The sequence below is a fragment of the Muscardinus avellanarius genome (assembly GCF_963383645.1).
Source record: "Muscardinus avellanarius genome assembly, chromosome: X".
Classification (NCBI taxonomy): domain Eukaryota; kingdom Metazoa; phylum Chordata; class Mammalia; order Rodentia; family Gliridae; genus Muscardinus; species Muscardinus avellanarius.
The window spans coordinates 114,095,676-114,123,524 of NC_137792.1; the positions used below are offsets into that span (position 1 = coordinate 114,095,676).

At 45.2% G+C, this 27,849-nt stretch overlaps 1 protein-coding gene across 1 annotated transcript; it reads left to right on the plus strand.

Annotated features, from left to right (window-relative positions):
- Positions 1-1,190: 1,190 nt before the first annotated feature.
- PGK1 (phosphoglycerate kinase 1) lies at positions 1,191-27,849 on the plus strand (the record flags this gene model as incomplete). Its single annotated transcript, XM_080718790.1, has 11 exons — positions 1,191-1,255; positions 10,061-10,111; positions 14,964-15,119; positions 15,233-15,377; positions 21,512-21,615; positions 22,164-22,283; positions 24,291-24,405; positions 25,084-25,263; positions 26,931-27,108; positions 27,366-27,464; positions 27,809-27,849. The coding sequence occupies 11 exons, from the start codon at positions 1,191-1,193 to the stop codon at positions 27,847-27,849; spliced, it is 1,254 nt and encodes a 417-aa protein (XP_080574916.1).

A 27,849-nucleotide genomic window follows, 5' to 3' on the forward strand; every position in this document is an offset into this window, starting at 1 on the left:
AACCAGAACAATTACATTACACTTTCTATTTGTAAAAAAAAAAAAAAAAAAGTGGAGCCTCCGGGCGTGGTGGCACACGCTTGTAATCCCAGTACTTGAGAGGCTGAGACTGGAGGATCGCAGGTTTGAAGCCAGCCTCAGCTACTTAGTGAGGCTCTCAGCAACTTAGTGAGACCCTGTTACCAAATAAAATGAAAAAAATAGGTCTGGGAGTATATCTCAGACGTAAAATGTCTTTGGATTACATCTCCAAACACACAAACACACACACACACACACACACACACACACACACACACACACGGGATTGGACAGGGGAACTTCAGCTTTTTCCTATTTATTTTTTTCTTTATTTTTTATTTTTTTGCAGTACTAGGGATTGACCCCAGGGGCCTACTAGTTCAGGGTACACTCCCAGGCTTATTTTATATTTTATTTAGAAACAGAGTCTCACTAAATTGCTGAGAACCTCACTAAATTGCTGAGGCTGACCGCGAACCTGCGATCGATCCTCCTGTCTCAGCCTTCCAAGAACTAGGATTACAAACTTGCGCCACCACGCCTGGATGGCTTTTCCTGTTTCCTGTTTCCGAGATGTCTCGATTTAAGCGGAATTTCGATTTTAGCGGAACTTCATTTTGGAGCCGAATAACCAGAGGATTCCAAAAGGAGGTGCATTTGCATTGACCCAGGTAGAGCCGCTGGGAGTTTCACCCGGTGGGGGGCGGCGCTTTTCCCAGGGCCTCCACGCGCTTGCGCAGCGCAGCCGCTCCAGCGGCCTCCGGTCGGTCGGCGGGCGGAACCTGGGCACACCCCAGTTCCCTTCCGCTCCACCTGCGGGCCCCTGGCGCCGCCTCCCGCTCAGGCCCGCGCCAGGAAGGGTCCCCGCTGCTCGCAGCGTGCTGGACGTGACAAAGGTAACTCGCACGTCTCACCGCTTCCCTCGCAGACTGACAGCGCCTCGGAGCAATGGTAGCGCGCCGGTCCCGGCGGTGGCCAATAGCAGCCGCGCTGCTCTGCGCAGGCGGAGGAGTTGCCGGGAAGGGGCGGGGCGGGGCGGGGCCTGCGGGGGGCGGGGCGCGCTCCCGCCCGCGCATCCTCAGCATTCTGCACGCGTCCCGCAGCACGTCCGCAGCGGACTCCGTCTCGCCTCGAGTCTCTAGCCACTCGCTCCCGCCGTTGTTGCCAAAATGTCGCTTTCTAACAAGCTGACTCTGGACAAGCTGGACGTGAAGGGGAAGAGGGTCGTTATGAGGTAATACTCCGAGTCTGCCCGCGCGCCCCTGGGGCCCTGCTGCAGCCTGTCCAGCCCGTCCGTTGCCTTTGCAGTTTGCCGAAAGTTGCTTTTACCTTTCAGCTGGGTTCCAGGGGTTCTAGCCTTGCAGGGAGAAGCTGCCCTCCTTGGGGCTGAGCCCGGGGCCCTGATTTGTTGGCTCCTAACCGCATCTCTCCCTGTCCAGAAAGCGGCGGTAGTCACCTTCTGGGAATGGGGCCCACCGAGAAAGGACTCGGATTGCTGGGACCTATTTTGCCCTCTTTCCGATTCCTGAAATGCACTCGCGTCGCCTCCAGCTCCCTGTCGGCGAGTGGGACCTAAAACTTTTCCTGAAAATCTCTAGGCCTCAAGGAAGGGACCTTGAAAGGTCATTTGGCTAATTCCCTTCCCCCACTGTCCTAGACCATTCCAGAAAAATGAGAAACTGCCCACATCTCAAAGGCTTCTGCTCAAAAAGGTATTATTCCCCGAGGATTTTTTTTAAATGTTAAAGACTGGAATCCCCCCACTCAAGAATTGGGGTTCGGAGGGTGGGGCGCACCGGATTAGGCCCTGTAGAGTTTACATAACCGGCTTCAGCTGCCCTCCGGTGTAGTTGGACTCGAGGCCAAGGGGTTTGCATCAGGATTGTGACACATTCTGGGTAATGGTTGTGCAGGGTGTGGCTGCCCGTACTTGCTGAGCTGCAGCCTCACCCCACACGTGGCTAGAGCGGCAGGATGTTAGTGAGGAAGTTTCTCCACCACTTGGGGGTCTCTTCCCCTGGGCACGTGGATCTCTGGTCCTTTATCAACATGGCTTCTCCCTTGTCTGCCAGAATTGCTAGTATGATGTAGGGAACTTTTACATTTATCTTTTTTTTTTTTCGTTTTGGTAAGGTGTAGCACGTTTGTGCCCACCAGGAGAAAAGGGCAGGATCATGGTTAGGGTACAAAATTGATGGACTTTAAGTTCATGTACCTTGATGGGATCCAAGAGTGCTAATTTGCTATATATATATATATATTTTTGCAATACTGGGGATGAAACCCAGGGGCATTCTACCTTCGAGCTACACTCCCAGCCCTATTTTTTATTCTTTATTTTGAAACAGGGTCTCACTGAGTTGTAAAGGGCCTCACTATGTAGCTGAGGCTGTCCACGAACCACAATCCTCCTGTCTCAGCCTCCCAAGTACTGGGATTACAGGCATGTGCCACCATGCCCGGCTCCAGAGTGCTAATTTTGAAGGGCCAAAAGCATTTGTGTGAGAACACGTGTGAGCTAGAGAACTGTATGGATGCCATAAAAGATATTGGAGCTTTCCCCTTCTCATTTCATTTTGGCTGGTGCATGCATCACCTGCCCATAATTGATATTGTGTGTGTGTGTGTGTGTGTGTGTGTGTGCGCGCGCGCGCATGCAACTGGAGATTGAACACAGGGGGCATTCTACCTCTGATCTACACAAACAGGATCTTGCTAGGTTAATGAGAGTCTCACTTATTTGCTGAGGCTGTCCAAGAACCTGCAATCCTCCTGTCTCAGCCTCCCAAGTACTGGAATTACTAGCGTGCCAGAACGAGCTCAAGGATGTCTCAAGCATCACTGCTCGGTTTATAATTGCAGTTTTGAGCTTTATCTCTTGTCTCTGCAGGGGAAGTGGCCTGAGGAATTAACCTGGCTGGGGTTGAGAGTGGAAGAGGTGCTTATCTTTTCTCTCTCTGTACCCAATAAAGTTTCATTTAATACAGATTAACCTGGAGTCTTGGAATGATTGGTTAGTCCTGTTTTGCTGATGGAAAATGACCTGTTCAAGGTTACTGAACTGGAAAGTTGGTAGCACGGTTTGAGTTTCCTTGACTACTGATCAGATCCTTTAAATATGTGGACACAATAACCAAGGACTGTTTAAAATAGACGTTTTGTCTGCTGAAGGTCAATGAATATCCCCTGTGGCATGTGGATGGATTGCATTTATTTAGGCTAAAGACAGGAAGTTACTTTGCTCCCTGGTCATTAATGTATCTCTTGAACAGAGTCACATTGTAGGCTTACTTTTTTAGAGGAGACTGGGCAGCCATGCATGGGTAGCTCAGTTCCTTTTTGTTTCGGTGTATTTATGTTGCTGGCTGTATTTCAGGGGGGTGGGTTGGCTCCTCCTCCCTTTGTCTTATAGAAAGGAACTCTGCTGGGTGCTGACTCCTAGTCCCTGGATTGAATTGACAGGGGAAATCAACCAGTTTGTTGGGGGAGTTTAGTTAGCCAGTCGACTTTACAGCCTCTTTCTTTTAATTTTCTGCAGAGTTTTGCTGTGTCATTTCCTTTTTGACCTCATATAGGTTGCCCATCCTTAGCTTGCTTGGAAAATACTTCTCTTTTCTTTCTTCCCTCCTTTTTTTAAGGAAAAAAAAACTCACCTGTTTTAGAGAACTTGAACCTTATTAAGCAACAGCCATGATGCAGTGGAAACAGAGAAAAACTGAGAGCAGAGGAAAAAATTCTGAGACAACCCTAATACCTCAATTTTCCAATCAGGGACAGTGAAGCTATGATGGCCAGGGTTCCTTTGAGAGCTTTACACTCACTCTCACACACTCTCTCTCTGTCTGTCTCTCTCTCTGTCTGTGTGTTATTAGGGATTGAACCCAGGGGCATTCTACCTCCAAGCTACACCCCCAGCCCTTTTTAAGATTTTTTTTTTGGAAACAGTGTTTGCCACGTTGCTGAGGCTGGTCTTGAACCTGCAATCCTCTTGTCTCAGTCACCCAAGTACAGATGTGCACCTCTCTGCCCAACCTTTTGAGAGTTTTTAATGGAACTGAGCCTGGGGGTCTTTGGATTTCAAGTAAGAGAGACTTACATGTGTGTGTTTGTGGGGGGGGTTACTGGGGATTGAACTTGGGCATTTCTGAGCTACACACCCAGCCCTTATTTTTTCTTCTTTACTTTGAAACAGGGTCTCACTAAGTTTTGGAGGGCTTCACGTAAGTAGCTGAGGCTGACTGTGAACCTGTGATCTTCTTTCCTGTCTCAGCTTCCCAAATACTGGGATTACAAGTGTGTACCACCTGGCATGGTGCACGCCTGGCATGGACCTTTTTATTTTTTAGTTTGAAACAGGGTCTTGCTCCGTTGCTGAGGCTGTCCTGGAACCTATGACCATCCTAGCCTCCCAAGTACTAAGATTGCAGGCATGGGATACCATGCCCAGGTAAGACTTGATTTTCTTATTCCATCCAGCTTAATATGCATACACACACGCATGCACGAATGAGGGTTTAAGCCCAGGGGCACTCTACCTATAAGCTATATTCCAGACCTACTTTTTAATTTTGAGTCAGGGTCTCCCTAAATTATCAAGCACTGGCCTCCAACCTGTGACTTTCCTGTCTCAGCCTACCAAGTCCTGGGAAATATAAGCATGCACCATCATGCCTGGCTCCAAATCAATATTTTTAAAGTTTTATTTTGAAGCAATTACAGATTTACAGGAGGTCGCAGTGACTGTGAAGAAAGGTCTTGTGTTCATCCGGTTTCCCCCAGTGCGTGAATGTGTCTTACATAAATATAGTACACTATCAAGAGTGGAAATTTTTCATTGTTCCAAAGGGTAGGTGTATAGTTCTGAGCCATTTAATCACATGTGTAAATTCCTGTAACCACCACCACAAGCAAAATACAGAACTGTTCATCGCCACCAGCATCCTCAGGCCATCCCTTTATAATCACACACCCTTTTCCTAACTCCTGATAGTTACTCATCAGTCCTGTTTCTAATTCTTTTTATTTCAGAAATATTATAAGTGGAATCACATAGAGTGGAACTTTTTGCTACTATTTTCATTCAGCATTCTGTCCTTAGATTTATCCAAGTCATCACATGTGTCAACAGTACATTCCTTTGTGTTGCTGAGTACTTTTCCATGGTATTGGTTTTATCCTGGTTTGTTTACCCATTCATCCATTGAAGGACATTCGAGTCGTTTCCAGTTTGCAGTTATTACAAAGGAAGCTGCTATGAACATTATTGTGTATTTTTTGTTATAGACATGTGCTATAATTTCTTTTGGGTGAACAACTAGGAGTGGAATTGCAGGTTCTACTTACCCCCCCTCCCCAACAACAACAACCACACTTTGCCATAGTGGGGATGGAAGCCCCGGCCTAGATTGTGTTAGGCAAGTGCTTTACCACTGACTTACACCCCCAGCTCATTTAAAGCCTTTTGAGGGATCCCAATATTATTTTGCAGAGCTGCAATACCATTTTTTTTGGTGGTCCTGGGGGTGGAGTACCTCCTACCTCTGAGCTATACTTCCAGACCTATTTTGTATTTTATTTGGAAACAGGGTCTCACTAAGTTGCTGAGAGCCTCACTAAGTAGCTGAGGTTGGCTTCGAACCCGTGCAATCCTCCTGTCTCAGCCTCCCAAGCGCGGGGATGATAAGCGTGCGCCACCGCGCCCGGCCAACTGCAATACCATTTTACCAACACTGTGTGACCAGTTTCTTTGCATCTTACCAGGGTTTGAAGGTGTCATTATTATCATTATTGTTTTATTTTGTTACTGAGGGTTCAGCCTAGGATTTGTTCTATCACTGAGCTATGCTCCCAGCTATTTTCAGTTTTTATTGAAACAGGATATTTCTAAGCTGGGCATGATAGCACAAACTTGTGATCCCAGTACTTGGGAGGCTGAGACAGGAGGATCACAGGTTTGCAGCCAGCCTCAGCTACTTAGTGAGGCCTTCCATAATTTACTGAGACTCTGTTTCAAATAAGAATAAAGGCTGGGGATGTAGCTTGGAGGTAGAATGCCCCTAGGTTCATTCCCCAGTAATTAACACACACACACTCACACTCACTCTCTGTCTGTCTGTCTCTCTCTCTCTCTCTCTCACACACACACACACACAGACACACACACAGACATGAGCCAGAAACGGGACCTTCCTTAAGTTGCCAGGACTGTCCCTGAACTAGCAGTCCTGTCCTAGCCTCTAAAGCCTGGCTCATTTTTGTCTTAAATTTTAGTTACTCTGATGTGTGTGTAGTGAGTCTGTGCCTGAGGCAGAGCTCAGGAATATTTCAGGGAAGTGGACAAGGAAGGTGTGCAGATTTTGCATAAAATGGAACAGGCAAGAGCAGTTCCTGCGTTGGGAGTCCTTGCAGAAGAAACTGAAAATGTTGCGAGTGTAGGAGGTAGTCCAGGGAGTGATGAGAGAATATGAATCCGGTTTTCATCAGTGAGCTGATGCGTGGCCGCGTGGGTAGATGAGTCAGATTCTTGGATGTTCAGAGACGTCCCTTCCCTAAGGATCTGTGGGTAGAAAGCACCCCTGCAAGGGGTGGCTTGTGCTTACTCGCCATTAGTTGTCTTGACCATAATCCTCTCTGGGAGCCCGCCTGAGGGAAATGACCCACGGTAATGGGATACTGATCCTCTTGGAATGCGCTTGAAGGCCAGCAAGATCTTGTTCAAGATATTTTAAGAAGATGCTTAGAATCCCAATCAAGTGGCTTGAAATCAGAGTGTATTTCTTTCTTCAGTGACATGCTGCCTCTACTTCTAAAGACTCTCTTCAAAGTGGTTGAATGTAGAACTTTCCCCCACCTTTGGAAAGGCCGCTCTGTGTTGAGGTAGATTGGGGCTCAGACCCGAGTAGCACTGGAAATCAGTAGTGTTTCTCAGCAGTTCTGTAGGACTTGGTAACCAGCCCTTCGCTATAGAGGAAGGGGTGGAGCAGAGGGCAGAAGGAAAATACAGTTTTATGGTGGAGGACATTCATAGCTTTCATCAATAGGTCTTGATTCCTGGAGTCCCTTAGTGAGTGTTGCTAGTTGTATTTAGTAATGGTTATTATAGCTTTCAAATCAGAGTTTGGAGAAACATTAACCTATATTTCTAATGTATGTATTTATTTTTGTGTAACTGGGGGTGGAAACCAGGGGCTTTTCTGCCTCTCAGACCTATTTTTATATTTTATTAGAAACAGGGTCTCACTAAGTAGCTGAGGCTGGCTTCAAACCTGTGCGATCCTCCTGTCTCAGCCTCCCAAGCACGGGGATTACAAGTGTGTGCCACCACGCCCAGTCAAAAATTAACTTACATTAATATTAATAGTACTTATATTAATAGTAATAGTACTTACAGTGTGCCAGGTACTCTTCTAAGCATTTTACAAATGACTTACTTCTCTTTAATAACTATGAGGTAGATACTATCATCCCCATTGTAGAGATAAAGATAAAACACTTAAAATAATCTTGGCAGGCAAAACTTAGACCTTAAAAATAGCTGCCACATATCATTGCTTTAACTTACATTGATATAAGCTGAGGTTCCAAGGAGTTCAGAAAACTTGTTTTTTTCCCATACATTTTTGTGGTACTGGGGATTGAATTTAGGGGCATTATACCTCTGAGTTACATCCCCAGCCTTATTTTTTTATTTTGAAACCGTCTCACTCAAGTTGCAGAGGGCCTCACTAAGTAACTGAGGCTAGCTGCAAACCTATGATCCTCCTGTCTCAGCCTCCCAAGTACTGGAATTACAAGTGTGTACCACCACGCCTGGCTAAGAATTTGGTTCTTAAAAGCGGTAAAGCAAGCCTGGTGTAGTGGTGCATACCTGTAATCCCAGGACTTGAGAGGCTGAGTTAGCAGCATTGCAGGTTTAAGACCAGCCTCAGCTATTTAGCAAGACCCTCAGCAATTTACTATGATGCTGTTTGCGAATAAAATAGGGCTAAAGGTATAGTTTAGGGGTAGAGCACTCCTGCTGGGTTCCATCCTCAGTACCCTCCCCCCCAACGAATAGTAAAGCAATAATCTGTCAGGTAAGAAGGGAAAGGTTGCAGGATGTTCTTGGCTTGTGTTGTCTTGGATCACCTGCTTTCTAATTGACTGTCAGGTGGGCTGGGACACAAGGCTCACCTCAGGCTTTTAGAACGAGGCTGTCCTATTTAAAATGCCTGGGAGCCGGGTGTGGTGGTGCACGCTTGTAATCTCAGCGTTTCGGAGGCTGAAACAGAGGATTGCAGTTCAACGGCGGCCTCAGCTACTTAGTGAAGTCCTTTGCAACTCAGTGAGACCCTGTTTCAAAATAAAGATTAAAAAATAAGGCAGGGGGTGTAGCTCAGAGGTAGAATGTCCTGGGTTCCACCCCCAGTACTACTACAAAAAAAAAATAAAAATGCCTGGCTATTCCTTGAAGAAAACTATATGAACTTGTTACGAGACCCCGGGTTTCTTCCTAGTCTGAAGGCCTCAGGCTTTGTCCAAAAAGAATTATACTCTCTTTATTTTATTTATTTTTATCTTTATTTTAATTTTATTTTTACTTTTATTTTGGTGGTACTGAAGATGGAACCCAGGGGCCTTCTACCTCCAGGCTACACTCCCAGACCTATTTTATATTTTTATTTGAAAACAGGGTTTCTTAAGCCAGCTGAAGCTGGCTTCAAACCCACGCAATCCTCCTGTCTCAGCCTCCCAAGCGTGGGGATTACAAGCATGCACCACCATGCCTGGCTTTATTTTTTATTTGTATTTTGATTATTTGGTGGTACTAGGGGTGGAACCTAGGGGCTTTTCTACCTCCGGGCTATACTCCCAGACCTGTTTTATATTTATTTGGAAGCAGGGTCTCACTAAGTTGCTGAGGGCCTCACTCAGTAGCTGAGGCTGGCTTTGAACCTGTGCGATCCTCCTGTCTCAGCCTCCCAAGTGCTGGATTACAAGTGTGGGCCACCACGCCCGGCTGAATGATCTTTTGCTGTATTTTCTTTCTTTTTTTCTTTTTTTTTTCTTTTTCTTTTTGTACTAGGGATTGAACCTAGGGGCATTCTACCTCTGCCCTATACCCCTAGTCTTATTTTTATAGCAAAGCAGGGTTTTGCTAGGTTGATAAGTGTCTCACTACTTGCTGAAGCTGTCCTTGAATCTGTGATCCTCTTTTCTCAGCTTCCCAAGTCCTGGGATTATAAATGTGTGCCACCACACCCGGCTATATTTTATTCTAATGAATTTAATTTTCTCATTAAATTATTTTTTCTGATGAGCTTTTCTTTTGAGTGATGTTTATTTCACAATGACCCAGTAATGGAGCCAAAAGAATCTGAATCAAGATGCATCCTTAATTTCCCTCCCCCTCAAGCTGGTAAGACACTATCATGCAAAGACCAGCTAGAAATACCTTTAGGTGGAACTGGCTTTTGCTTCCCAGGTAGTTAGGGCTAGTTCCTGTGACTTGAAGAGGGGTTTTATTATTTGCTTGGCACTGGGGGTTGAACCCAGGGGCATCCCATCTGTGGCATACACCCCAGCTCTCTTCTCAATTTCTTTTTATTTTTAAACGGGCTCACTAAGTTGAGGCTGCCCTTGAACCTGCAGTCCTCCTGTCTCAGCCTCCCAAGTACTGGGATTATAAGCATGCACCACCTTGCCTGGCAGGTTTTATTTTTATTTTCTAATTTTTCTCTTAAGTCTGAGATCCAAATTTTAAAAGGGCACAAGTCATAAACTCAAAAAGCTACAACAAAATGTGAACATTCGTGCAGTGACCCAGGTCAAGCAGACCCAGGAGTTGCCAGAAGCCCTCTCTCACGGTCCATCCCAGTCGCTGCCGCCCCCTCGCCCCCAAGGCTAATCATTATCTTGAATTTAATGCATCCCAGTATTTTTAAGGTGAGATTTGAACCTTAAGCTTACATAACTGGTTCAGTGAAAGCGCTTCTCCGAAACTTTGTGGGAGTCGAATGTTGATCGTGGTCCTGAGCTGGAATCTCTGTTTCTGTTTTAGAGTGGACTTCAATGTTCCTATGAAGAACAACCAGATAACTAACAACCAGAGGTAAGATCCCTGCAGAGTCTGGGCCGAGCTTCAGATGTGCTGGTGTGAAGAGGTGTTGGTGCGAGTGAACAGGACGAAGAGGTTTCTCCTTTCATATCATAGAACGATGGCAACACCAGCCACATGATTCTGCCTTTCATCCAGCCCACCGTCTGGTCTTCTTATGAGAACGTAGGAATTTAAACATTCTTACATTTATGAGAAAATAGAAACTGTTTTGAAAAAACTCATCCTAAAAATGATTTGTTTCCGTATATGAAATCGTCAATTCCATGGAAAGGGAGGGAGTGGGGTGAGGTCTGAGGAAGCGCGCCAAGTAGTGTGTATGTGTGCCCCTGTGGCTCTGAAATCCATTATGATGTCATTACAGTGTGCGTTTTAAAAAAGAAAGTAAGTTTTCTTTTTTTAAACATGAAGAATGCAGTTATTCCTTTTTGAACAATAGCAAAATTTGTTTAATGGACTTGTACAGAACGAACTATGCAAGAGGATTTTTATTATTTTTATTTTATTTAATTTTTGCAGGTCTGGGGGTGGAACCCAGGGACATTTGACCTCCTAGCTACACCCCCTGCTCTATTTTTTAGTCTTTATTTTGAAACAGGGTCTCACTAAATTACAGAGGGCCTCACTAAGTAGCTGACGTTGTCTGCAAACTGTGATCCTCTGGTCTCAGCCTCCCAAATGCTGGGATTACAAGCGTGCGCCACCACGCCCGGCTTGTAAGAGGATTTTTTTTTTCCGGGTCTGGGGATGGAACCCAGGGGCATTTGACCTCCGAGCTACACCCTATGCCCTATTTTTTTTTTTATTCTTTATTTTGAAACTGGGTCTCGCTGAGGCTGTCCGCTAACCGCGATCCTCTGGTCTCAGCCTCCCAAATGCTGGGATTACAAGCGTGCGCCACCACGCCCGGCTGTAAGTGGATTATTAATACCAGTAATTGTTAAACTTATGAATACTTTTACAAAACTATTTCAAGTGGCTCACCTAGTAAGCTTTCTAAAGAATTTTTATTTTTGTTTACTTTAAAATTTACTTATTTACTTACTTATATTGTGACACTGGGGATTGAACCCAGAGGCCCTCTACCTCCAAGCGACACCCCCATCCCAGTTTTATTTCTTATTTTGAAATAGGGTCTCACTAGGTTGCCCAGAGCCTTGCTAAGTCCCGAGGCTGGCTTTGAACCTGTCATCTTCCCATCTCAGCCTCCCAAGTACAGGGATTTCAAGCGGTCAACCCCAAGCCCGGCTACTTTAAAATTCATTTTCTTGCGATGTTATTGCTCAGGCTGAGCTCAAACTCATGAACCTCTACACTCAGCCTCCTGATTCTCTGGAATTACAGGCATGTTGCATCATGCCCAGCTTTGATTTGATTTTGCTTCTAAAAATTGGAAAGGAAAAGACTTTAGAAGTAACATTTTCACTTAGGTTGGCTGCTTCAGTATTTTTTTAACACTTTCTTTTTTATTGGCACGTTACGGTCATACATCTTAATGGGGTCCAAGATGTTAGAGGCACACACCCACATATTGCTTCATACCTTGAAGCCTAGATTCAGAGGTAGAAATGTTAAGTGATAGCACTGCTCAGAGATTCCTGAACTTACTGGCCAACAGCCTCTTTACAGAAAAAAAGCACTCAGTGCCCTTTTGGGCACTTCTACTACCCCCTTATTTATATTCGGTGTCCCCAATCGCACCCGAAACTCCTAACGCCCCACACCATTGTTCTAGTACCAAAACCTTTGGGAATCTGTGGACTAGATTATAAAATAAATGTTTTATTTTCAATTTTAAATGAAGAGTTTAAGCTGGGAAGGTACTTCTCAATGATTCAGACCAATGTAATGTGAGCCATATTTTTTAATCCGTCTAATTATTTCAGTATGTAGCCAATATAAGATTTAATTAAAGGGACATTTAACATTTTTTGTGTTAAGTCTTTGAGTTCTAGCATATAATTTATACTTATAGAACACATCATAATTTTGTATTGTTTTATTTTCATTATTAAATAGGTACGCTTTGCTAATGGCTACCATATTGGACAGTGTCTGTCTAGACCCAAAGTATTTTCAGGTATTGTTCCCAGAATAGGGCCTGGTGTTTTGTCAAGCACATCACTGCCACCCTTCTTTTGTGGAGCTGGTGATTGGATCCGGGGGCCTAAAGCATGCTAGGCAAGCACTTTAACGCTGAGCCACATCCCCAGCCCTTCTGTCCCCGTTTGATTTTTATTGTTCTCCACTTTGTAGGCAACACTGGATATTTCCTATTGTATATTTTATGAATAAAGAGCAGAGAAACATGCCTGAGTGTTGGTTTTAGAAATGAAGCAGCAGAAATAACAGCACTTCATAAGGAATAGCTCTGAAAATTTATTTTTTCATTGGACAAACTTTATAACTCATATAGTCTCTATTTGGTATAGAATGAGTTGTCATATTGGAAAAATAACATTTTAATTAATTAATTAATTAATTAATGTATTTTTATGGTCCTGGGGATTGAACCCGGGGGCATTCTACCCCTGAGCTACACCCCCAGTCCTATTTTTTTATCCTTTATTTTGGTGGTGCTGGGGTTCCTGGAACTTTAAGCTAGCACACCTGGCTTTGAACCTGCGCGATCCTCCTGTCTCCGCCTCCCAAGCGCGGGGATTACAAGCGTGCGCCACCACGCCTCCCTTTATCCTTTATTTTGAAACAGGGTCTCGCTAAGTTGTAGAGGGCTTCACTCAGTAGCTGAGGCTGGCCCCAAACCTGCGATCCTCCTGTCTCAACCTCCCAAGTACTGGGATGACAAGCGCGCGCCACCACGCCCGGCGAAATTTTTTATCGTATTTTATTTTGAGACAGGGTCTTGCTTCGGTTGCTGAGAGTCTCCCTAAATTGCCGAGGCTGATCTCAAACCTGCGACCCTCCTGTCTCGGCTTCCAAGTACTGGGATTATAGGGCTCTACCACCATGCCTAGCTTTCATTTTTAAATTAATACATATTACTGAGATTCAGCATGATATTTCCATATAGCCTACTCATCAAATTCAATCACCCTTTTCTCACCCCAACCCTTCTTAATCTCTCAATGATCACTGCTCTCCTTTGAGGATGACTTTTTTTTTTCAGGTCTGGGGATGGAACCCAGGGGTATTCGACCTCTGAGCTACACCCCCTGCCCTATTTTTTAGTCTTTATTTTGAAACAGAGTCTTGCTAAGTTGGGGAGGGCCTCACTAAGTAGCCGAGGCTGGCCGCGAACCACGATCCTCCAGTCTCAGCCTCCCAAGTGCTGGGATGACAAGCGTGCGCCACCACGCCTGGCTAAGGATGACTTTTTTCGCTTTCACATACATATGAGAGAGAATATATAGTACTTGTCTTTCTGAATCTGGCTTATTTTGCTTAATACGATGTTCTGTAGTTCTGTCCATTTTGCTGCAACGACAGGATTTGATTCTGTATGACCCCATTCTCTTCCATTCATCTGTTGAGTAGCTAGGCTGGTTTCACATCTTAGTTACTGTGAAGGGAGCTGCCGTAAACATGACTGTGCAGGGATCTCTTCTGTATGCTGATTCCTGTTCTAGAGGAGCTGGTCACAGGTGCCCTCAGCCTAACAGCTTACTCAAATTTCACTTTTGGGTGTTCAGCATAAATTCCCTTGTATGTTTGCACAGATAATTTAGGAACAGTGAATAGCCCTTTTTAGTTAGAGAATAGTTTTTATTTTTTGTGGTGCTGGGGATGAAATCCAGGGGCCTTCTACCTCCTGGGTACACTCCCAGACCGATTTTTTATTTCATTTGGAAACAGGGTCTCACTAAGTTGCTGAGAGGCTCACTAAGTAGCTGAGGCTGGCTTCGAACCGGCGCCATCCTCCTGTCTCAGCCTCCCAAGTGCTGGGATTACAAGCGTGTGCCAGCACGCCTAGCTAGTTAGAGAATATTTTGAAAGCCAAATTCCTGAGACACCGGCCAAGTGCCATCCTTCCAAGAAGGTCATCCTGTCGATAGCAACTTGAGGTTGCTATGCTCTTTTTTTTTTTTTTGAGGTACTGGGGATGGAACCCAGGGGCATTCTACTTCTGAGCTACATTCCCAGCCTATTTTTTATTTACTTTTTTTTTTTATTTACTTTTTTTATAGTTTCCTTTGTGGTACTGGGGATTGAACCCAGGAGCATTCTACCTTTGACTATACCCCCAGCCCTATTTTTTTATTCTTTATTTTTAAACAGGGTCTCACTAAGTTGTGGAGGGCCTTACTAAGTAGCTGAGGCTGGCCCCAAACCTGGATCCTCCTGTCTCAGCTTCCCAAGTACTAGGATTACAAGTGTGTGCCGCCACGCCTGGCTTTTATTCTTCCTCCCTCCCTTCCTTCCTTCCTTCCTTCCATTCTTTCTTTCTTTCTTTCTTTCTTTCTTTCTTTCTTTCTTTCTGCAGTACTGGAGATGAAACATAGGAGTATTCTACCTCTAAGCTATACCCCTACCCCTATTTTTTTATTCTTTCTTTTGAGACAGGGTCTCGCTGAGTTGCAAAGGGCCTCACTAAGCAGCTGAGGCTGTTCGCAAACGGTGATCCTCCTGTCCCCGCCTCCCAAATGCTGGGATTACAAGCGTGCGCCACCACGCCCGGCTTGCTAACTCTTTTCTACACAAGGGGCAATCTTTGGTGGAGGGTTGGCAACATGTTTTATGAATCTGAGGACCACCGTTGAGTTGCTGATAGTAGATTGGAAGGAACGTAGAAGCAAAGGGCCTTGGTGTTTTAGGAAATCCTAAATAAAAGCTCTACCACAATTTCCTAGGAATAACATTGCTCTGTCTGGTCTCTTCTCGGTTATAGGATCAAGGCTGCGGTCCCAAGCATCAAATTCTGCTTGGACAATGGAGCCAAGTCAGTCGTCCTTATGAGCCACCTGGGCCGGCCTGATGGTGTTCCTATGCCCGACAAGTACTCCTTAGAGCCAGTGGCTGTAGAACTCAAATCTCTGCTGGGCAAGTAAGTGCCAGGCCCTGGCACCGGCACCCTCTGGGAGAGGAGAGTCGTCAGTTAGGTTGTTCCTGGTTCTTAATGTTCACGCTATTGAAGTGTCTTCATCTTTTATTCCCTAGGGATGTTCTGTTCTTGAAAGACTGCGTGGGCCCAGAAGTAGAGAAAATCTGTGCCAGTCCAGCGCCAGGGTCCGTCATCCTGCTGGAGAACCTCCGCTTTCATGTGGAGGAAGAAGGGAAGGGGAAAGATGCTTCTGGGAACAAGGTAGGCCCTGCGATCTTGACACTGAGGAAAAGGGCCTGAATCAAAAAGAAACGGTTTGAAGAGTAGAAGATGTTCATGCTTGTTTTTCCTTACGTACTTTTTTGTTGAAGTCTGACAGACACTAGAAAACATAGAAATGCACAGTTTGGTGACTTTTCACAAGGTAAACACACCTGTGTAAACACCACCCAAGCCAAGGAATACAATATTACCGGCATCTCAGAAGCCCTCCTGATACATGTTCAGTTTTGAAATACTTGTGACAAATACTTGATTGCCATTGGGGTGTAAGTATTCAGTGAATGTGATGGTCACGGTGCTACCACACCCGGCTGGATTACTCTCTAAGATAAGGTGGAGCCGGCCGTGGGGGTGCATGCTTGTAAAAAAAAAAAAAGATAAGGGGTACAGGTATCATCATTTCATAAAGAAACTAAGCCTCAAAAAAAACCCTATTTTTTGCGGGTCTGGGGATTGAACCCAGGGGCATTTGGCCTCCAAGCTACACCTCCTGCCCTGTTTTTATTCTTTATTTTGATGCACGGTCTCACTAAGTTGCGGAGGGCCTCCTCACTAAGTAGCTGAGGCTGTCCACAAACTGTGATCTTCCAGTCTCAGCCTCCCAAGTGCTGGGATTACAATCGTGCGCCACCACACCTGGCTTCAAAACCCTATTTTTCATGTTTTCAGCTTTTATTGTTTCTTTCCCTAGAAGCACTATTCCTCCTTCCAGATTTGCAAAGATAGCAGATATTCTCTACCTTTTTTCATCTGCTTTTTTTTTTTTTTTGTGGTACTGGAACCCAGGGGCATTCTACCTTCGGGCTACCCTCCCAGACACATTTTATATTTTTTTTATTTGGAAACAAGGTCTCATTAATTTTTTTTGGTGGTACTGGGGTTTCTGGAAGCCCTTCTACCTCTGGGCTACACTCCCAGACCTATTTTATACTTTTTAAATTTGGAAACAGTGTCTCTTAAGCCAGCGCGCTGGCTTCAAACCTGCGCGATCCTTCTGTCTCCACCTCCCAAGCACAGGGATTACAAGCGTGCGCCACCACGCCCGGCTGGTCTCATTAATTTGCTGAGAATCTCACTAAGTATCCAAGGCTGGCTTCCAACCTGCGCGATCCTCCTGTATCAGCCTTCCAAGTATTGGAATTATAAGCGTGCGCCACCACACCCGGCTTGTGTTCATTTTTAATGTATTTATTTAAGAAAATGATTTTATGCCCTTCCTTTAGAGGTAAGTATTATACATTCTTTATCTCAGAAATTGGTATAGGATGAACACTTAATGTTTACTGAGTAGATGGCATCATGGCTAGTTTTATTTGTCCAGTTGGCTAGGCTATAGTACCCAGTTACTTAATCGAACACCAATTCAGGTGTTGCTGTGAAGGTATTTTGTAGACGTAGGTACCATCTACAATAGTCAGTTGACTACTTTTGAGTATGTGGTAAACAAGGGAAACAGGTGGCATTCCTAGTGGGAGAAATGGCATGGGCAGAGGTACGGAGTCAGGAAAATGTCATGTATTTGAGAACACTGAGTGGTTCTCTGTTTGGCTGGAAATAAGAAAGCATTCATCAGACCTTGTAGCCGGTCACGGTGGCACATGCCTGTAATCCCAGTACCTGAGAGGCTAATACAGGAGGATACCAGGTTTGAGGCCAGCCTCAGCATCGGCAATTGGGGGTGTGGAGCTTGGAGGTAGAATGCCTCTGAGTTGAACCTCACTTCTAGTACCAGGAAAATACAACCTCTTTTATTTAGCCAATGATTAGCTCACATTTAGTCGGAAACTGATTCCGGGACACTGTTAGCACATTTGCAGATGAGACAGAGACCTGATATGCCTTCAGAGGCCCGCAGAACGCCTTCAGGCTGCCGTACACACACGTTGATGAGTTTTGCCCTCCCTGGGAAAAGAGAATGTTTTATCTTTGTTGTTCCAGTATAAATATCTGAAAAGCTCATGTAATTTTTCCAGAAATGGAAGAAATATATTAAGCCTTAATTTTCTTTTATTTTTGTGGTACTGGGGATGGAACCCAGGGCCATCCTACCTCGGTGTTACACCCCAGCCCTATTTTTTATTCTTTATTTTGAAATCGGGTCTCACTGAGTTGCAAAGGGCCTCACTAAGTAGGAGCTGAGGCTGTCCGCAAACCGCGATCCTCCTGTCTCAGCCCAAATGCTGGGATTAACAAGCGTGCACTACCATGCCCAGCTAATCCTTAATTTTCTTTCTTTCTTTTTTTTTTTTTTTTTTTTGGTGATACTTGGGATGGAACCCAGGGGCCTTCTACCTTGGGCTACACTCCCAGACCTATTTCATATTTTATTTGGAAACAGGGTCTCTTAAGCCATTTGAGGCTGGCTTCGAATGTGCACGATTCTCCTGTCTCCGCCTCCCAAGCGTGGGGATTACAAGCGTGTGCCACCACGCCCTGCTTAAGCCTTGATTTTTAATGAGTATATATACTTATTAATTCTCCAGACAGGATGCTCAGTGACTTATATATCACAATATTAAAACCTTACTCTTCTTACCACTCAAAAAAAAGAAAAGCCTAACCATAAAGAAGAACAAATGAGATCATTTGCAAATGGATGGACCTGGGGATCATTACACTGAGTAATATTAGTCACAAAAAGTGAAAAATCGGATGTTCTCCCTACTATGCAGAAGCTAGGGAGAAAGCGGCACGTAGGAGGGACTCGAGACGAAGGAGAAGCCTTGCGGACTGAAGACAAGGCGCCCTAACTGAGGGAGAAGGGAGGGGCGAGGGGAGCACCTCGGTGGACATGCTGTACATACACAAAGTCATCGCGGCCAGTTGCTGTGCTGAGCACGCGCAGGTGGTGGAGTGGGAATAGAGGGAGGGCGCGGTGAGTGCTGGCTACATGTATGGCTCTGTCACCGTGAACTGCATCAGGATGTGTGATTACAACGCACCGATAGAAAAAGCCATTTCAAGCCAGGTGGGGCGGTGCATGCCTCTAATCTCAGTACTTGGGAGGCTGAGACAGGAGGATTGCAGGTTCCAAGCTAGCTTTAGTAATTTAGTGAGATTCTTAGCCACTTAGAAAGACCTGGTTTTAAAATAAAAAACAGAAAGGGCTGGAGGTGTAGCCTGGAGGTAGAATGTCCCTGGGTTCAATCCCCAATACCTCCCCCAGAAAAAGTTGTAGAAAGGCAGTCATTTAGCTAAATTTAGGGCTCCGTTGCTAAGCTGCAAAGCTCAGTCTTAGATCAGTAAACTTGCTCTAAAGGCCAAATTCTAAGTACTTTAAGCTCTGTAGTGTATCCAGTCATTCGAAACTGGATATGTTCTCTGTGGGATCTCATCAGCTCCGCCGTTGCCATGCCAAAGCAGCCATCACAACTTGACGAGCAGAATTCAATTTTTAAATAAAAGTGGCTCTCACATGTGAGTGGGATTTGGAATTTGCCTCTGAGCCCAAAGGGAGGCTGAAAGTCCTCCTTAGTACTTTCTGCTTTTCTGTCTTCAGCCTCTGAGGGAGCCTAGATGCCCCGAAGCTGGTATCTCAGTCCCCTTTTGACCTCTGACATTTCTTAAGGTCATGAGGAGTGCCTGCTTTCAAGCTGCTGCTTTTCTTAGCAGCACGGCCTCCGCTTATGCCTTCTGCCTTTGGCACAGACGTGCTGTAGTAGTAGGAGTCCAGCGCTGACCTTAAATTTGGTGCCCTTTTAAACTGACACTCAAGATGCACCAACTCGAGAGCTTACAAAGCACAGGAGACAGCTGGGCGTGGCGGTGCACCCCTGTGATCCCAGCGCTTGGGAGGCTGGGACAGCAGGACTGCAAGTCCTAGGCCAGACTCAAGAACTTAGGGAGTGTCCCCAATTTCAAAACTAAAAATACAAAGGGTAGGTAATTCAGAGGTGCCTCCCTCTAAGTGACAGGGGTCCTGGGCTCAATTCCCAGGGCCACAAAAAATATAATACAATTAAAAATTGCAGGAGTTAAACTGGCGAACCGAGGCAAAATGTTTTATTTTAGGAAATGATGAACTGATTGTCCTAGTCTATGATTGGCTTTTAGTTAATTCATTTGACATTTAGTGTCTAATGGTTTTCAATAAGCTGAAATTTTAGGAGCTAGTCATAAGTTCAAACTGGATACCAATACAAAGTGAGGAAGTGAATTTTTTATGTTATCCAATTTTTGTGTTATCCATTTGATCTTTATTGGCAGTTCAAAAATGTGAAATTGGTTTTGATTATTAATATTCATTTCTATATATACCTTTTTTCACCTTTTTTGTTGATACTGGAGATTAAGCCCAAAGGTATTCTATCTCTGACCTATAGCCTCAGCCCTATTTTTTTTTTTTTGAATCAGGGTCTCACTAGGTTGATGAAAGTCTCACTAGTTGCTGAAGCTGTCCACGAACCTGCAGTCCTTCTGTCTCAGCCTTCCAAGTCCTGGGATTCTAGGTGTGTGCTACCACACCCGGCTCTTTAAGAACTTTAACAGTTTTTTTTTTGTGTGTGGTACTGGGGATGGAGCCTGGGCCATTCTACCTCAGAGCTACATCCCCAGCCCTATTTTCTTTCCTTCCTTTCTTTCTCTATTATTATTATTATTATTATTATTATTATTATTTTTTGCGGTACTGGGGATGGAGCCCAGGGGCACTCTACCACCGAGCTACATCCCCAGCTCTATTTTTTATTCTTTATTTTGAAACAGGGTCTCACTGAGTTGCAAAGGTCTTTCTTTCACAGTACTGGGGATTGAACCCAGGGACATTCTATCTCTGAGCTACACATCCAGCCTGATTTTTTTATTTTTTATTTTGAAACAGGGTCTCACTAAGTTGCAGAGGGCCTCACTAAGCAGCTGAGGCTGGCTTGTGATCCTCTTGGTTCAAGCCTCCCAAGTGCTGGGATTACCAGGCGTGTGCCACCATGTCCTGTTATTCTTTATATTTTAAAATTTATGTTTATTTATTATTTTTATTACTTTTTTATTGGTGCATTGTAGTCATCCATCTTAATGGGGGCACAGGATGGTGGAGGCACACATGCACACATCACTCATTGAGCCCTTCCCCAGTTCCCACCCCTTTCTCTCTCCCTTCCCTCCTGCTCATTGTTTGGCTTAGTGATTGATGTGATTGTAAATGTTCATCATGTGTATTAGGGAATTTCCCTCTTTCCCCCTTCTGTCTCCCTCAATTAGGTCGCCTTATTTTGTATCCTTTATTTTTGAAAAAATGTCTCACCAGATTGCGGGGGGCGCACTAAGTTACCGAGGCTGTCCACGAACCCGCGATCCTCCTGTCTCAGCCTCCCAAGTACTGTGATTACAAGCGTGCGCCACCACGCCTGCCTTTTAACAGTTTTTAAATAGAGTTATTATGCCTTCTTTTTTTGGTAGATGGGAACATTTTCAGGACAGTGGGCAACTTCCCAAAGATTATCCACTAAGTTAGTGTCAGGGCTGGCCTGGAACCCACTTCTCCCAGTGTTTGATTATGGCTATTATTGCTACAGGTATCATCTTTCAGTCACTAGTGGCAGATGATTTTGCATCCTTGAGAGACTGGGTAGGGGCCTGACAGTCTTTATTTTTTACGAGTCATGCTTCTGCAATTCTTTGGGTTATTAGGGGCAATGCCCGTTCTTTGTGGTAGCCTCCGTCACCTCCTTGGTACATAGGATGGGAGTGGGCAGTGGCTCACATGAACTGTGTTGTATATGGTTTTTTTGGTACTGGGATTACGAATGTGGGCCAGCGTGCCCCGCTAACTCAAGGTTTTAAAAGATGTTTCAACATCCGGGCGTGGTGGCGCACGCTTGTAATCCCAGCTCTTGGGAGGCTGAGACAGGAGGATCGCACAGGTTCAAAGCCAGCCTCAGCTACTTAGTGAGGCTCTCAGCAACTTAGACCCTGTTTCCAAATAAAGTATAAAATAGGTCTGGGAGTGTAGCCCGGAGGTAGAAAAGCCCCTGGGTCCCACCCCCATTACAACAACAACAACAAAACGATGTTTCAGAGGACCCCTGGTTGGCATGAAATGCTTTTATAGTTCTCTTTGGAGCTGGTAACATTTCTGTTATTCTTTTCTTTCTTTTTTGGGGGGTCTTTCTCTGCAGATTAAAGCCGATGCAGCCAAAGTCGAAGCTTTCCGGGCTTCACTTTCTAAGTTAGGGGATGTCTATGTGAATGACGCTTTTGGCACTGCACACCGAGCCCACAGGTAACAAGAACCTTGGTCACTTGAGCAGCCCAAGCTCAGGGTTGCTTTTGTAAATTTCCGTGTCACACTGTGATCCTTTTGGTTTCTCTGTCATTAGAGCTACAGTTGGGGCTCTCGTTGAGTATCTCTGATCCAAAAAGCTGTAAAAAGTTGGGAATTGTAGGTAAAGATGAAAATGTTGGGATTTTTTGAGCTTTTTATGGAGCTTCAGGAAAAGGTTCTTTCTAACTGGATATTTTGTACAAATTTCTCCATTTGGGGAATGTTATGAGATCAGAATTTTATGCTCTCATTAATTGGCCAGTTATTTTGATTGAACCCTTGGCCTGCTGAGGACTATGAGGTATCTTAAATTCCACCTAAGTTTACTACCTTTTACTCGTGACTCTGTTCTGTTAGTCAAAAACCTTATTTTCTACGGAAGTGTCTTTTATTGCAGTTGAAAGATGAAAACTGTGGTCTCCTGGAGTCTCAGATGGAGCTGGCTTCTAGGACTGGGAGCGGTGGTCGGATTTGACTAGAACTTGAATGTCTTTGGTCTTTTCTAGCTCCATGGTGGGAGTCAATCTGCCACAGAAAGCTGGTGGTTTTTTGATGAAGAAGGAGCTGAACTATTTTGCCAAGGCCCTGGAGAGCCCAGAGCGACCCTTCTTGGCCATCTTGGGCGGGTATGTAGAACACTTTTGGGTCACACTTTGAGTTGGGTTTGCCGGGCACTAGGTCGCAACTTGGGTGGTTTATTGGCAGGTAGCACAATCCCACTGGATAACTGAGGAGAACTTAATAAAGGGTCTACCTATGGATGTGAAGGTAGAGTTCCGGAAACCAGAAAGTGACCTTGTAATAGCTGTCTCCATCCCTAGGCCTGAGGAGGCCAAGAGAGGAGTTCAGAGAGGGTAAAGTTGGGTGGAAGGGGCCCTTTGATGGGCATGGTAGTCTTTGGTTAAGGCACACAGGGCTGGTCATCTGGCAGAGAGGGAGCCAGGGAAATAAACACCCTTCGCTCTTCTGCTGCTAAACCCAACTGGCAGGCAGAGGTTCAAGGAAGGCCTTTGTGTGGTTCCCGCGGGCCAGCTTCCTGGGGCAGAGTGGGACGGAGAAGGATAGGAAGTAGACCTGGAGTAGAGAATGGGTAAAGCTCTACCAAGTTTTCAAGTTTTCAGTCATCTCATTAATTTTGAAGGTTTTTGAAGCTCTTACATAAAACTTGTCAGCTCTTACATAAAACTCGTTTGTGTTTAACATAATAATATAGTATTTAGATTTCATTTTCCATATTGCTTATCGATTTCCCTATTTTCTCTTATGGAGAAAGGCAGCGTGTAGATCATAATGGCTTTGTAAAAATATAGAAATTTTAGCTGGGCGTGGTGGCACATGCTTGTAATCCCAGTACTTGGGAGGCTGAGAAAGGAGGATCGCAGGTTCAGGGCCAGCCTCAGCTACTTAGTGAGGCCCTGTTTCAAAAATAAAGAATGAAAATAGGGCTGGGGGTATAGCTCAGAGGTAGAATGCCCCTGGGTTCAATCCCCAGCACTGCAAAAAAAGAAGAAAAATTAGAATTGAGGATGGAGAGGAGGATACACTTTAGGTAGTTAGGTAGAGCTGGGACTGCGCAGATCAGATAGCTTCCTGTCATGTAGCATGGCTTTCTAGGTAGCAGCCTTTTTATGATTAGAGGACCATGACCCTTCAGAAGCAGGGATTTTCTCCCATGACACTGAAAACACTCAGCGTTTCCTGATGAAAGTTGACTCCAGCTGGGTGTCATCTCAGCATAGCTTCTGTCTAGGCTTCATGAGCACAGTTTCAGGTGGATACAGGCAGTTGTGTCTTTTTCTTGCAAAAAAGACAAATTCCTGGAAGCATTGCCAAATTTTTGTCCCAGATTATAATGTCAGGCTTAGATTTGGGGCTTCCTTACAGATGAGGATTTGAGCTGTCTGGCGGTCTTAGATTTATTGTGGACCTGGGATATGGGAGTGGGTGCCCTCTAGTGGTTGTGGTGGGTTTATTGACTCAGCCTGAAATAAAGTAGTGCCTTCTTATCCATAGGAGATGTTACAAGACCCCAGTAGGTGCTTGAAACCAGGGATGGCATGGAACCCTATACATATATATATATATATATATATATATATATATACATATATATATATATATATATCTGTATATATATGTATATGTATGTGTGTGTATATATATATGTATATGTTAACATATAGATAGAAAAACTATGTATATATAACTGTATGTACATGTATATAATCTATAATGCAATGTATATATATTTGTATAATTTTTTCTATGTTCTATGATAAGTTGCATTTATGAATCAGGTTCATTGAGAGATTAACAACAGTAATAATAAAATAGAATAATTATAACAATATGCCATAATAAAAGGTATTTAAAATTACTGTTTGTTTCTGGAATTTTCCACTTCCTCTTTTGTACTGTGGTTGACTACAGATAGTGAACTGGACAGTGAAAGTGTGCATAAGGAGGTTACTACTGTATCTGTTTTGGAGACGTTGCTGTGGAAGGATTTTGTCCCCTCTCTGGCAGTAGTCTTCGTAGGCCATTAACAATTTCTGGGGAGTTTTCATATATAAACACGCAGGCTCCGTGTAGTTGATTGTTCTTTTGGTGATGGTGTTCACTTTTCCTTTTAGAGCTAAAGTTGCAGATAAGATCCAGCTGATCAATAACATGCTGGACAAAGTCAATGAGATGATCATTGGTGGTGGAATGGCTTTTACCTTCCTTAAGGTGCTCAACAACATGGAGGTAAGAAAGCAGTGCCACTGTGAAATAGCTCTGCATGGCATTAGCAGGTTCTTTTATATATGTCAAACTGGGGCTTGATTCCAGGGCTACACTCTCAGCCTTTTTGTAGTTTTTATTTTAATTTTATTTTTACCTTTTTAATTTTTTTTTGTGGTACTGGGGGTGGAACCCAGGGGCCTTCCACCTCCAGGCTATACTCCCAGGCCTATTTTCTATTTTATTTGGAAGCAGGGTCTCACTAAGTTGCCGAGAGCCTCACTAAGTAGCTGAGGCTGGCTTCAAACCTGTGTGATTCTCCTGTTTCAGCCTCCCAAGCATGGAGATTACAAGCGTGCGCCACCACGCCCAGCTTGTAGTTTTTATTTTGAGATAGGGTGTCGCTGAGTTGCTAAGGCTGGCCTCAAACCTGTGATCCTCCTGTCTCAGCCTTCCAAGTACTGGGATTATAGGCGTGCACCACTGTGCCTTGGCTGGGTGATCTAAATTTTAATAAAACGAGCGCGTGACCTGAACCCTAAAAGTGCCCATTTTTAACAGTTTTGGCGAGTTTTGTTTTTCTTGTGCCTTCGCCTTGTTCCTTTACATTGTATCGTGTCTGGCTCCTGTCGTGCTTTGAGAGGCAGTCAGTCCTGTTCTTCGTATGGAGGCTGATTGTCATCATCTGGTTCCCCTGTGCAGATTGGCACTTCTCTGTTTGATGAAGAAGGAGCCAAGATCGTCAAAGACCTGATGGCCAAAGCTGAGAAGAATGGCGTGAAGATTACCTTGCCTGTGGATTTTGTCACTGCTGACAAGTTCGATGAGAATGCCAAGACTGGCCAGGCCACCGTTGCCTCTGGCATACCTGCTGGCTGGATGGTGAGTCACTTAGATGATTGGTAGGATGAGTGAACAGAAACTTTGTGGTAACCTCCATTCATTCATCTGGCCAACTATCATTTTGTTTGTGGTACTAGGGCTCTCGCCCAGGGCCTCGTGCCTGCTGGGTAAGCGCTCTCCCACTGAGCTATACACCTGGCCCAAAAACCGACATTTTATTTTTTGTGGTACTGGGGATGGGACCCAGAGGCTTTCTACAGTCTGTAAAGCCGGGCGTGGTGGCGCACGCTTGTAATCCCAGCACTTGGGAGGCTGAGACAGGAGGATCGCACAGGTTCAAAGCCAGCCTCAGCTACTGAGTGAGGCTCTCAGCAACTTAGTGAGACCCTGTTTCCAAATAAAGTATAAAGTATGTCTGGGAGTATAGCCCGGAGGTAGAAAAGCCCCTGGGTTCCTTCCTTAGTACCACCAAAAAAAAATAAAACGGTCTGTATCGGTGCTTTCTACCAGAGAGGGCTCCAAATGTAGTGAAGGCCTTCTTGTGGGAGAAAGCATGGGAGGGAAGCTGTGGTGTCTGGGTGGCCGCTGTCTTCATTGGTAAGGTGGGGGCAGAATCACTCTCTATTTCGTCTTCATGTGATCATGTATATTAAGCATTTACTAAATGCCGAAGATACTGCTGTGTGCTTTACATCTTCGGGCTCTTCTGGATTATGTTGCTGTCTAGAAACCCGTGTAAGAAAACTTTCACATGTGAAGACAGTAAGATGTTAGAAGTACATTAACTCAAATGCAAAATATTTGTGGATATTGAAGTCTAATACAGATGAATGAGCAGAGAGCTCTCTATATATTACTTTCGTAGCTGTATAAAATTGTATCATGTTGACATTGCCAGTGTGCTTAGTTGCTTTTCTTTTGTTAAGCATTTGAGTATTTCTCTGTGATAGATATTCGCTTCTCAGTATGGTCCCGAAACCAGCAGTGTTGGCATCATTTGAAACTTCTTAGAAAATGCAAATTCTTGAGTCCTGTCCTGGGTCTACTGAATCAGGAAGCCTAGGAGTCGGGCCCAACAGTGTGTTTTTGCTTGAGGCCTCCTGGTGATTCTGATGCATGGCAGTGTTTGAAAACTAATGATCTAGTTCAGTGTTTCTCAGTTTCACTATTATGGACATCTCAGTTTTTGTTGCGGAGGGCCGTTGTTGCACTGTGGGGTGTTGAATGCCTTCTTGGCAATTAGGTGCCAGTTGCATACACCTCCCTTCTGGATTGTAACAAGAGACACTGTCCCATGTCCATTTTGGAGAGGCAGATTTGACCCAGGTTGAGAACCACTGATCTTTTATGGTTACTGGGGATTGAACCCCCAGGGGTGTTCTACCTCTGAAGATAGCCCTTCAGCATTATTTTATTTTTTTATTTTGAAACAGGATCTCACTGATTTGCAGAGGGCCTCACTTAGTTGCTGAGGCTGGCCACGAACAGGAGGTTCGTGGCCAGCCTCAGCAACTAAGTGATGGGAGTCTCACTGCTTGGTGAAGCTGTCCTTGAACCTGTGATCCTCCTATCTCAGCCTCCCAAATATGGGACTACAAGTGTATGCCACCATACTGTCTTGATACAGTGCCTTGTGTTCTGGTCTTGGTGGCGGTCGTATTTGCTCCTCTAAGTAGCGCGTCTTCTCTTTGAACTCTCCTCCTCAGGGCCTGGACTGTGGTCCTGAGAGCAGCAAGAAGTACGCTGAAGCCGTTGGTCGGGCCAAGCAGATTGTGTGGAATGGACCGGTGGGCGTTTTTGAATGGGAAGCTTTTGCCCGGGGAACCAAGGCGCTCATGGACGAGGTGGTGAAAGCCACTTCCCGGGGCTGCATCACCATCATAGGTAAGGGCCGGGGCCGATGCTACTGAGAGCTCGCAGAATTCTCGCCCAATTCTGACAGAGATGGAAGGGAGATGCCAGCTTTTCCTGGGTCTCCTGGCTCTGGGTCCACCTCGAGAGCTAAACGAGTGTGTAATTCATGGCGGAGCCTCCTGAGATAGAGCGGGGGTCTTCTGCTACTTTTGGGGGGTGCTTGACGGTTTCGGTGCCACTCATTTCTCTTCGTTGTCTCCCCTCTTTGCCTGGCTGTCACTGCACAGGTGGCGGGGACACTGCCACTTGCTGTGCCAAATGGAACACGGAGGATAAAGTCAGCCACGTGAGCACCGGGGGCGGTGCCAGTTTGGAGCTCCTGGAAGGTGAGGTTCTCCCTGGCTGGGGGCTCGGCTGGGGCAGCGTGGGGACTTGACACAGCGACGCAGGGAGACTGGAGTGGACAAAGTCCTAGTCGCTAATGGGTGGGCGGTGCTAAAGGAAGAACTTCCAGGTAAAGGTCCCGTATCCCTTTGAGGCGGGAAGGCGGATTGGAACTTGTCAAACACGGCACAGTCTAGTAGACCTGGGACCCCCAAGTGCAGAAGTTGCCCACCTCCTGGCTCCGGATCGGGATGAAGAGCTGCTGGGAAGAGAGACGGGGGCAGGCGTGGCTTGGTGGGCCCTGTAGTAATGCTGTCTGTGTGTGTGTGTGCTCTCTCAAAAACAGGTAAAGTCCTTCCTGGGGTGGACGCCCTCAGCAGTGTTTAG